The 12,752-nt window shown below is 30.6% G+C and overlaps 1 protein-coding gene across 1 annotated transcript; it reads left to right on the forward strand.

Annotated features, from left to right (window-relative positions):
* Positions 1-919: 919 nt before the first annotated feature.
* LOC119603991 (actin-related protein 2/3 complex subunit 2) lies at positions 920-11,909 on the forward strand. The gene is made up of 8 exons (XM_037956302.1): positions 920-1,917; positions 7,257-7,350; positions 7,625-7,724; positions 7,824-8,010; positions 8,077-8,297; positions 11,263-11,354; positions 11,431-11,541; positions 11,615-11,909. Exons 1-7 carry the CDS (start codon positions 1,844-1,846, stop codon positions 11,494-11,496), a joined length of 834 nt encoding a protein of 277 aa, XP_037812230.1. The 5' UTR covers positions 920-1,843; the 3' UTR covers positions 11,497-11,541; positions 11,615-11,909.
* The last annotated feature ends 843 nt before the right edge of the window (positions 11,910-12,752 follow it).

Genomic DNA, 12,752 nt, shown 5'->3' on the forward strand with positions numbered 1-12,752 from the left:
AACTAAAAACAAACATTTATTTATTTTCAATTGTTCCATAAACCAACTTGGATTTTAATAATAGTAAACGTAAACATATTTGTGTCCACTTTGTTTCCGTTCCAGAGATATTGTACTACAAATAAGATCTCGAAAAGTCGAACTCGACTATATTGTTAAAAGAAGTTGTAGAAAAAAGTAAATAAGTTGATAAAAATCAAAAGTCGATTTTTTCACTTTTTGTAATTTTGAAAAGTCGATTTTTCAACTTTGCGATTTATGAAAAGTCGACTTTAGACATTTTCCTTTTGAAGCAAAAATATGAACAATTTTGGAACGTTTTAAAGTATTTATTTAATATTTTTTTATTGGGAGTAACTTAAAATTTTCGATTCTTCGACTGTTCCAATTTTGCTCGATATTTTTAGATTTGCTAGAGCAAAAACAATGAAAATCTGTAATCACTTTAATTTTATAGCAAAATTTGATATTTTGAGTCAAAACTTTAAAGTCCATTTTCTGGCTAAAGGGAAGGCGCTAGAGCAAAAACAATGGAAATCTGTAATCACTTTAATTTTCGGGCAAAATTTGATATTTTGACTCAAAACTTATAAGTCCATTTTCTGGCTAAAGGAAAGGCGCTAGAGCAAAAACAATGAAAATCTGTGATCACTTTAATTTTTGGATCATTTTAAAGTTGATTTATAGAACCCTACTTTGATTAAATCCATTTGCCGAATCCACCTGGGTGTACATTTCAAGAATTAAATTTGGATTTAATAAATCCGTTTTTGTAAAAAAAATCGGCTTTGTATTATTTTTTTATTTAACGAATATGGCGAAAGATTTCAAGCTGTCTAAAGTTGAAAAATGTTCGACGGCGCCGGCTTTGAAATTTCTTCGACGGCTAGACATAGTCGGTTATAAGCCGAAACGGCGCAGGTCTCTGGACGTGAGTCAATTTTTATTCGAAGAAACAACGGGGCCGCACGCAATGCAGTGAAAATAAAATTAAAATAACTAATTGAATTGAATATTTAAATAAGAAAAACTAATTTTTTATAAAATATAACAACAACTTAAAAAACACTAGTCAAATTTAATAATTTTCATAAAGAAAATTGCAAAAAAAGAACTAAAAAGAAATTCCTCAAGGAAAATTGCAAACGTCTGCCCAAAGATAGAAAGAAAAAAAAAAAAGAAATAGACAAAGAAGTAAGACAAGAGAAAAGCAGAGGAGTAACTGGAGTGCGTGTGTTTGTATAAGTGTGTGTGTTTGTTTGAAATGTGTACGTAAATGTTGGTGTGCGCAAAAAGTGCTGGAATTTCAATTTAAGCCAAAAAAGCCGACATCAGCAGCAGAGCAGTTAGTGGAATAAAAAAATAAAATATTAAAGGTGGAATAAACACAAGACGTCAAAAAATTAGAAAAAAATACAACCATAACGATAATAAAGGTGTTGGTGTTGATTCATTAATTTAAAATAATCATTTTGTGACAATAAAAACCTCTTACAAAGTGACTAAAAGAGGGCGGTGCTGCTACTACTAAAGTGAAAAAAGTATACAAAAAGAATAACTTCAAGGAGGGCCCCCTAACAAGAAACAAACAAAAAAAAAGGAGCCACTACAACCACATGTTTTATTATAATTTCTAAAAAAAAGTGATTTTTGTTTTCAATATTTTCCCATCAACAATAGTTGCCTGCCTGTACACGTATCCATTCCACAAAAAGGAGAACTGCTGGAACATCTTTTTATACATGTTTTAAGATTCTATTAAATTTTTTAATTTTTTGCATCTGATCATCACCATTATTATTTTTAACTGCTTTGGGGGCTACAAATCAAAATATAAATTACAATGATTTTGTTGGAAATCAATAATCGCATTGTCGAGGAGACTTTACTGGTTAAATTCCGTAATGCTATAGCCGGGTGAGTAATCGTTTCTGATAACAAAACGCCAGTCCAAGTAATGTTAATGCTTATCATTACTTTTTCATTCAGTTTATTCTATTATTTTTTAATTTATTTATGTTTTTTTTAGATACTTTTTGAAAATGTATTCGGGTGTAGTTCAATTTATTTGTTGTTGGTTGTACTGTGTGTGTGTTTTTTTTTTGTTTGTTCTTTTTTATTTTGACATTCGTTATGGATTTGTATTATTAAATAGCTGTCATTTTTATGTCATATGTATGTATTTTATATATACATATATGTAATATGGACATATCGATATATAAATTGTTATTGTATTTTTGCACTTTTCTGCCACAGCTCTGTTTTAACTCTGCTCACATTAGATGACATTTTTATACCCTACATCTTTATAGTATAATGTATATTATTCATTTATGTTGCTGTTTTTAACATTCAAATCACCTTCCCTGTTCTATAACCACCTGCCATGTAATCGAAATTCTGTTCACAATTTTGACAAGACTCGAATAGAATTATGCCAAGGACAACTCTTATTGGTTTTAGTTAAAGTCGGTCCATACATTCATTGTAATGGTTACACGGAATTGATGTTTAAATATTAATAACAATTTGCCATTACCTTCATACTTAATTGTGTGATCATCAATTCTAAAATACTCAATGAAATACTGAAATACAACTGGTGTACAGTGTCATATATTCGTTTATAACCATTAATAATTTCTACTTGTTTGAGCTCTTTTTATGGTTGTCATTATTTGTTGTTTTGTTTTGTCGAAATTAACACTTTGTGATAAATAATAACCAGTTTGTAATATCAATACAAATGATACAAAATGTTTGTGTCATTAGTGTAAATGAGTAAAATTATGACAAAATATCAAATTTGCACATATAAAATGACCAGAGAGTTCCCATAGAACTAAGATAAGTAACAAATTAATAAAGATACAATAATAATTCCTATAAAATTTTGTTATTCCTTTTAAATACACAATGTTTAAAATGAGGGTCATCAAACTTTGCAGATTGAAATATGTAGTTCATAGATTAGTTTATGGACTACTCTATTGACTAGTCTATTAATTAGTGTATGTACTAGTCTATTGTCCACATATACATAAGTCTAAAAGTGTGATCTTCTAGATCTAACAAAACCATCGTATACTTTGATAAAACCTTTTACTGAAAACAATCTTTATTAAAAGCTTTTCATAAACTTTTGAGGTTAACACCAAAGTTTCTAACTATAAATACACAATGTGGTCAAATGTTTTATATAAAAATTGTTTATAATTTTATATATTTTTTTTTCTACATACATACATCTATAATATACTTGCACATACTACATACATCATAATATTGTCCATACAATAACATTTATTGTCCGTAATATACAATAACAAACCAAATGAATGACTCAAACTAAATATGTTTAAAAAGCAAATGTGAAAAAAAACATATTAATTGAGTTTATGGAAATAAAAGTGAATAATCATAATGTAACGAATATGCACTTGTGTATAGAAATACTTATTATAAAAAAGGGGAGCGTAAAGTCGTACATATAATATCAAATCATGAAAAAAAAACCTTATTTTATCATTATTTTCTAGTTGTAAAATGCCATACACAAATTATTTTCTTTAAGGAGTGTGGGTATATATAGGAGGAAAAACTATATGTTTATTTTTTTTTAATACAATTTAGTTTCTGTTTATTTGTATGTCATTAAATTCTCTGTTATAATATTATCACACATACTATATGACGATTTATTTTACTACAACGAATAAGATCTGAATGAAAACGTGAAGGCATGTGTTTTGTGTTTTTTTTAAAACTAAGTACAATATAGTAGACTATCTGTACTATAACAGTGTCATTAAGTAGGATACGAGAACACTAGTTTTGTAATAAAATAGCTGTTAATGTTTTTATCTAAATGCTCTAGTTTTTTTCATAGTTATAACATTTTTATAAATAAATGTTGTTTAAATGAATATTACTCTTTTAGATCATATAGATCGTCTATAAAATTACATAGATTTTTCTTAAATTTTAATAATTTAATTACGAAAATTGTATGAAACAGTTATGAAAATTTTGTAAATTTAAAATTTTTCTAGCTTTATTGACTACTAGTCTTTGTAGTCCTCTATGGGATAGTCTATAAAATAGTCTATAGACAAGTCTATGCAATGGTCTAGGAACAAGTCTACGGGCTGGTCTATGAACGAGTCTATTGATTACGTTATTGACTAGTCTATGGACTAGACTATGGTCTTCTTCAAGGACTAGTATATTGAAAAGTTAATGAATTGGTCTATGGACAAGTCTATTGAATAGAATATGGACTGGCCTATTAATTAGGCTAGCCTATGGACTCGTCTGTGGACTAGTTTGTTGAATTTACTATTGACTAGTCTATGGAATGGTATATGGACAAGTCTATTGATTGGTATATAAACCATAGATATCTATAGACCAATCTATTAACTAGTCTATTGATTACTCAATTGATAAGCCTATTGACAAGTTTAAGAAATGGTCTAAGGACAAGTCTATTAACTAATCAACGGGATGAGGTATTTTACGAGTCTTTTGACTAGTTTATAGGCTAGTCTATTAACTAGTCCATTAACTAGTCTATGGACTAGCCTTTAGACAGGGAGTTAAAAGTGGGATTCTCTTGTTTTGAAAAGTTTTTCTCTCAAACACTCCAATAGAAAGCAATATTTATATTATATTTGCTTTCTTTTTATTGTTTTTTATTTTAATTCTTTAAATGATTTATTTGTTGCTTCAATACGTTGTTAAGTTTACTGTTGTGTTGATATCTTAATTTTGATTAGAAATATTTTTCAAATAGTATAATTGACAAAGAAGTGCAAAGATGGAACAATGAAAATTTATAATTATATTGGTAAACTTTTAAACATGTAAACATTTTTAGTGAATTTTTGGGAAATGGTTTAATTTGATTTTTTAATTAAAATTTGTATTTTTGAAAAAAATATATTTTTTAGTGAAAAATATATTTTTTAGTGAAAAATTTAATTTTTAATGAAAAATTTTGTTTCTAGTGAAAATTTTAATTAAAAATTTAGATTTTTTTTTAAAGATTTCTATGAAAAATTAGATTTTTTAATAAAAATGTTATTTTCAATCTGAACTAAACCTCAAGAAGAATTGTACCACCCACAACTAAACAAGAATTGACATAGAACTGAACAAGAACTGAGAAAAACTGAAAAAGAACTGAAGTAGAACTGAAGTAGAACTGAAGTAGAACTGAAGTAGAACTGAAGTAGAACTCAAGTAGAACTGAAGTAGAACTAAACTAGAACTGAACTAGAACTGAGCTAGGAATGAACTAGAACTGAACTAGGAATGAACTAGAACTGAAGTAGAACTGAAATAGAACTGAAGTAGAACTGAACAAGAACTGAACAAGAACTGAACTAGAACTGAACTAGAACTGAACTAGAACTGAACTAGAACTGAACTAGAACTGAACTAGAACTGAACTAGAACTGAACTAGAACTGAACTAGAACTGAACTAGAACTGAACTAGAACTGAACTAGAACTGAACTAGAACTGAACTAGAACTGAACTAGAACTGAACTAGAACTGAACTAGAACTGAACTAGAACTGAACTAGAACTGAACTAGAACTGAACTAGAACTGAACTAGAACTGAACTAGAACTGAACTAGAACTGAACTAGAACTGAACTAGAACTGAACTAGAACTGAACTAGAACTGAACTAGAACTGAACTAGAACTGAACTAGAACTGAACTAGAACTGAACTAGAACTGAACTAGAACTGAACTAGAACTGAACTAGAACTGAACTAGAACTGAACTAGAACTGAACTAGAACTGAACTAGAACTGAACTAGAACTGAACTAGAACTGAACTAGAACTGAACTAGAACTGAACTAGAACTGAACTAGAACTGAACTAGAACTGAACTAGAACTGAACTAGAACTGAACTAGAACTGAACTAGAACTGAACTAGAACTAAACTAGAACTGAACTAGAACTGAACTAGAACTGAACTAGAACTGAACTAGAACTGAACTAGAACTGAACTAGAACTGAACTAGAACTGAACTAGAACTGAACTAGAACTGAACTAGAACTGAACTAGAACTCAACTAGAACTGAACTAGAACTGAACTAGAACTGAACTAGAACTGAACTAGAACTGAACTAGAACTGAACTAGAACTGAACTAGAACTGAACTAGAAACTGAACTAGCACTGAACTAGAACTGAACTAGAACTGACTAGAACTGAACTAGAACTGAACTAGAACTGAACTAGAACTGAAAACTAGAACTGAACTAGAACTGAACTAGAACTTGAACTAGAACTGAACTAGAACTGAACTAGAACTGAACTAGAACTGAACTAGAACTGAACTAGAACTGAACTAGAACTGAACTAGAACTGAACTAGAACTGAACTAGAACTGAACTAGAACTGAACTAGAACTGAACTAGAACTGAACTAGAACTGAACTAGAACTGAACTAGAACTGAACTAGAACTGAACTAGAACTGAACTAGAACTGAACTAGAAACTGAACTAGAACTGAACTAGAACTGAACTAGAACTGAACTAGAACTGACTAGAACTGAACTAGAACTGAACTAGAACAGAACTAGAACTGAACTAGAACTGAACTAGAACTGAACTAGAACTGAACTAGAACTGAACTAGAACTGAACTAGAACTGAACTAGAACTGAACTAGAACTGAACTAGAACTGAACTAGAACTGAACTAGAACTGAACTAGAACTGAACTAGAACTGACTAGAACTGAACTAGAACTGAACTAGAACTGAACTAGAACTGAACTAGAACTGAACTAGAACTGAACTAGAACTGAACTAGAACTGAACTAGAACTGAACTAGAACTGAACTAGAACTGAACTAGAACTGAACTAGAACTGAACTAGAACTGAACTAGAACTGAACTAGAACTGAACTAGAACTGAACTAGAACTGAACTAGAACTAGACTAGAACTAGAACTGAACTAGAACTGAACTAGAACTGAACTAGAACTGAACTAGAACTGAACTAGAACTGAACTAGAACTGAACTAGAAATGGACGAGAATTTAAAAATTACGATACAAATTTTGTCATTGTCATTTGTATTTTATTCAATCTTACTCATATCTTAAACATGTTTAAATTATTTATTTATTTATTTATTTATTCAAACAAATATAAAAGCCTTCATAGGCCAATTAAACTATATCCTGCATAGCATACATTACTAATTTATAATTTTGTTTTCTATTTTAGATTAAAACCAGAATCAATAGATGTTAAAATAGCGGATTTTGATGGAGTTTTATTTCACATTTCCAACATAAATGGAGATAAAACTAAAGTCAGAGTAAGTTTTAATGGAATTTAATTAATTAATTAAACTACTCTTACAACAAAATTGTTACTGATTTCAATACAACAACAGCGAACGAATTTCATATACCATTGCAAACCTAATTAAATTGTGTTACTACATATAATTAACAATTTCTTAATATAAATGACTAAAAGTATAAACATAAAATCAGATTAAAAACTTTAAATCTATTTATGCTCTTTTTATTTTCTCTGTTTTATTAACGTACAATAAAATTTATTATTATTATTTTTTTTAATTTCAGACCAGCATTTCTTTAAAATTTTATCAACAATTACAAGAACATGGTGCCGACGAATTGCTCAAGCGTGAATATGGTAGTCTCTTAACTGACACGGAAGATGGTTAGTGTTATACATACCTTTTTTATTCTTATTCTTTGCAATTTTGATTTTATGGTTTTAAATGTTTATTTTTCTTATTTCCCCCTTAAAAAACAAAAGGTTACAATGTATCCGTACTTATTAATTTAGAAGATATACCCTCAGACTGGGAACAAGTGGCCAAAAAAATTGGTTTATTAAAGCGTAATTGTTTCGCATCAGTTTTTGAAAAATATTTCGATTTTCAAGAACAAGGTGAAGAGGGACAAAAACGTGCTGTTATCAATTATAGAAACGATGAGACTTTGTAAGTGTATTCTTTATTTTGTCAAACTATTATTAATTACTAATGTTTTTGAATTTAATTTTATAGATATGTTGAAGCCAAAGCGGATCGTGTTACTGTTGTTTTTAGTACCATATTCCGTGATGAAGATGATGTTGTTATAGGTAAAGTTTTTATGCAAGAATTACGAGAAGGTCGGCGTGCATCGCATACTGCACCACAAGTGCTCTTTTCCCATCGTGAACCACCATTGGAATTGGCTAATACGGATGCTAAAGTTGGCGATAATATTGGTTATGTTACATTTGGGTAAGTGCATTTTTTGAAATTGAAATATTATATTTTGTTGGGGAGTTAAAAGTGGGATATTCTTGTTTCATAAAGTTTTTCTCTCATATACTCTAGAATAATTTAAAAAGTTTAACGAAATTTGAAAATTTTACTTTTTTTTTTTCGAAAAATTGTGAACTTGTACAAACAAATTAAAAATTATTTTTTAAAAAATAAAAAATAATTCTACTGCACTGAACTAGAAACTGAACTAGAACTGACTAGAACTGAACTAGAACCTGAACTCTAGAACTGAACGAGACTGAACTAGAATACTAGAACTGAACTAGAACTGAACTAGAACTGAACTAGAACTGAAGCATACTGAATACTGAAACTAGATCCCTACTAGAACCTAGAACTGAACTAGACTGAACTAGAAACTAGAACTGAACTAGAACTGAAATAGAACTGAACTAGAACTGAACTAGAACTGAACTAGAACTGAACTAGAACTGAACTAGAACTGAACTAGAACTGAACTAGAACTGAACTAGAACTGAACTAGAACTGAACTAGAACTGAACTAGAACTGAACTAGAACTGAACTAGAACTGAACTAGAAACTGAACTAGAACTGAACTAGAACTGAACTAGAACTGAACTAGAACTGAACTAGAACTGAACTAGAACTGAAATAGAACTGAACTAGAACTGAACTAGAACTGAACTAGAACTGAACTAGAACTGAACTAGAACTGAACTAGAACTGAACTAGAACTGAACTAGAACTGAACTAGAACTGAACTAGAACTGAACTAGAACTGAACTAGAACTGAACTAGAACTGAACTAGAACTGAACTAGAACTGAACTAGAACTGAACTAGAACTGAACTAGAACTGAACTAGAACTGAACTAGAACTGAACTAGAACTGAACTAGAACTGAACTAGAACTGAACTAGAACTGAACTAGAACTGAACTAGAACTGAACTAGAACTGAACTAGAACTGAACTAGAACTGAACTAGAACTGAACTAGAACTGAACTAGAACTGAACTAGAACTGAACTAGAACTGAACTAGAACTGAACTAGAACTGAACTAGAACTGAACTAGAACTGAACTAGAACTGAACTAGAACTGAACTAGAACTGAACTAGAACTGAACTAGAAAACTAGAACTGAACTAGAACTGAACTAGAACTGAACTAGAACTGAACTAGAACTGAACTAGAACTGAACTAGAACTGAACTAGAACTGAACTAGAACTGAACTAGAACTGAACTAGAACGAACTACTGAACTAGAACTGAACTAGAACTGAACTAGAACTGAACTAGAACTGAACTAGAACTGAACTAGAACTGAACTAGAACTGAACTAGAACTGAACTAGAACTGAACTAGAACTGAACTAGAACTGAACTAGAACTGAACTAGAACTGAACTAGAACTGAACTAGAACTGAACTAGAACTGAACTAGAACTGAACTAGAACTGAACTAGAACTGAACTAGAACTGAACTAGAACTGAACTAGAACTGAACTGAACTAGAACTGAACTAGAACTGAACTAGAATTGAACTAGAACTGAACTAGAATGAACTAGAACTGAACTAGAACTGAACTAGAACTGAACTAGAACTGAACTAGAACTGAACTAGAACTGAACTAGAACTGAACTAGAACTGAACTAGAACTGAACTAGAACTGAACTAGAACTGAACTAGAACTGAACTAGAACTGAACTAGAACTGAACTAGAACTGAACTAGAACTGAACTAGAACTGAACTAGAACAGAACTAGAACTGAACTAGAACTGAACTAGAACTGAACTAGAACTGAACTAGAACTGAACTGAACTGAACTAGAACTGAACTAGAACTGAACTAGAACTGAAATAGAACTGAACTAGAACTGAACTAGAACTGAACTAGAACTGAACTAGAACTGAACTAGAACTGAACTAGAACTGAACTAGAACTGAACTAGAACTGAACTAGAACTGAACTAGAACTGAACTAGAACTGAACTAGAACTGAACTAGAACTGAACTAGAACTGAACTAGAACTGAACTAGAACTGAACTAGAACTGAACTAGAACTGAACTAGAACTGAACTAGAACTGAACTAGAACTGAACTAGAACTGAACTAGAACTGAATTAGAACTGAACTAGAATTAAAGAAGTCTTACTCTTAAATACTCCAATATGAACTCCATGATGAAAAGGAAAAGAAAAATTTAATCTTGTGATAAATCATAAATTGTACAAATTTCAGATTAAAATCTTTATAAAGTAAATGCTTTAGTTGTTGTTTAATAGGAGTTAAAAGTGGGTAATTCTTGACTTAAAAAGTCTTACTCTCAAATACTCCTAAAGAAATTTATACCAGTTAAATGATAAAGGGGAAAGAGCAATTTAAATCTTTTGTCAAATCATAAACTTGAACAAATTTTTAGAATTTTTTTTAACGGTAGCTTATGTAAGTCCTAAATTGGTCGGAGTTAAAAGTGGGATATTCTTGCCTTAAAAAGTTTTTCTCTCAAACACTCCAATAAGAACTCAACGGAACTGAATGATAAAAATAAAAGGAACATTTTATTCTTTCTCAAAAACAGAAAGTTGAACAAATATTTTATTAATTTTAATGAAAAATTTAACTAATTTACGTTATAATTTGTTTGGAGTTAAAAGTGGGCAATTCTTGTTTGAAAAAGTTTTTCTCTCAAACACTCCTAAAGAATTTTTTTTCAGTTAAATGATATAAGAAAAAGAAGAATAAATTCTTTTGCTAAATCCTTAACTTGAACAAATTTTGAAATAGTTTTTTTTTTTTTAAGTGGAAACTCTATCAAGTTATAATTTGTCAGGAGTTAAAAGTGGGTAATTCTTGTTTAAAAAAGTCATTCTTGTTTAAAAAGTCTTACTTACAAGATACAATTACATTTTCAATAAGAAGTATTTAATAAAAATTATGTTTCTCTTTTTAATTGCAGTGCTCTTTCCACGTCATACTAATAAAGAAACTAGAGATAATACCATTAATTTAATACATATGTTCCGAGATTATTTACATTACCACATCAAGGTTGGTTTACTATTAACATTTTATAATCTTTTTATAATTTCCTAAATAAATTATTTATTATCCGAACAAATTACAGTGTTCAAAGGCTTATATACACTCTAGAATGCGTGCAAAAAACCTCAGACTTCTTAAAAGTTCTTAATCGTGCAAGACCAGAAGCTAAAAATATGGAAAAGAAAACTATAACGTAATTATTTTATTAACCCTTAACGATATAAAATTATTTTTAATTTGTTTTTTACTTTCTATTTTCTGTTTAGGGGGAGAACATTTATACGCAAAGAATGATTTATGGACCATGTCTAGTTGTTTTTTTTTATTAAATGTATTAATTTTGTATTATTAAAGAAAACTAATAAAGTAATAATAAACATACGAAGTAAACAAATACATTTTCCATACAAAAATTCAACAAAAAAAGCAAAAAACAAAAATTTCTTCATCTTATCTGGAAACAACAAAAGCAAACAAACGCCAATTTAAACTTAAACAAGAAAATAAAAAGAAAACTCTTAAAAAAAACGGTATTCCAAAAGTTATAACTTGTCTTACAAATTAAAAATAAATTGAAAAAAAAAACACAAAAACAAACATACGAAACTAAATATTTAAGTTAAATAAAAAAAAATAAAATAAAACTAAATAATGTGGTTTAACCCTTAAGTAATATAAACAAATTATTGTAATAATAAAGTAATAATTAATTTTTAGTTCTTTTTTTTTTTGTATTATTTTTATTTTTTTAATTTGTGAAAAATCAAACAAAACCTAAAAAAACGAAAAATCAATAATTATAATAAAAAATAAAAGAAAATTTGTTAAAAAAAATACTTTAAAGAAAAATCAATAAAAATACAATCCAAAACTTTCCTAACGAAAACAAAAAATAAGTAACAATGAAAACAAAAACTGTCCCATTTTAATGGAAACTGAAAAGAAAACGAAGGGGAGGGGGGAAAGGGGAGAGGAGGGCAAGCAAGAGGAGCAGAGGGAAGGGGGAGGGGAGAGGAGACAAAAGGGGAAGAGGCGGAAAAAGCAACGCGGGGAAGGGAGAGAGCGGAGAAGAAGAACAAGAAAAAAAGCGGGGGAAGAGAGAAAAACGAAAACAGAGAGAAGGGGAGAAGACGGGAGAAAGAAGGGAGAGAGCGAGCGAGAGCGAGCGAGCGAGCGAGCGAGCGAGCGAGCGAGCGAGCGAGCGAGCGAGCGAGAGCGAGGAGCGAGCGAGCGAGCGAGCGAGCGAGGAGCGAGCGAGCGAGCTAGCGAGCGAGCGAGCGAGCGAGCGAGCAGCGAGAGAGAGAGCGAGCGAGCGAGCGAGCGAGCGAGCGAGCGAGCGAGCGAGCGAGCGAGAGCGAGCGAGCGAGAGAGCGCGCGAGCGAGCGAGCGAGCGAGCGAGCGAGC

This window comes from Lucilia sericata, unplaced genomic scaffold, assembly GCF_015586225.1.
Source record: "Lucilia sericata isolate MDLA Ls3-8-SP2 unplaced genomic scaffold, ASM1558622v1 Contig000351F_arrow, whole genome shotgun sequence".
Taxonomy (NCBI): domain Eukaryota; kingdom Metazoa; phylum Arthropoda; class Insecta; order Diptera; family Calliphoridae; genus Lucilia; species Lucilia sericata.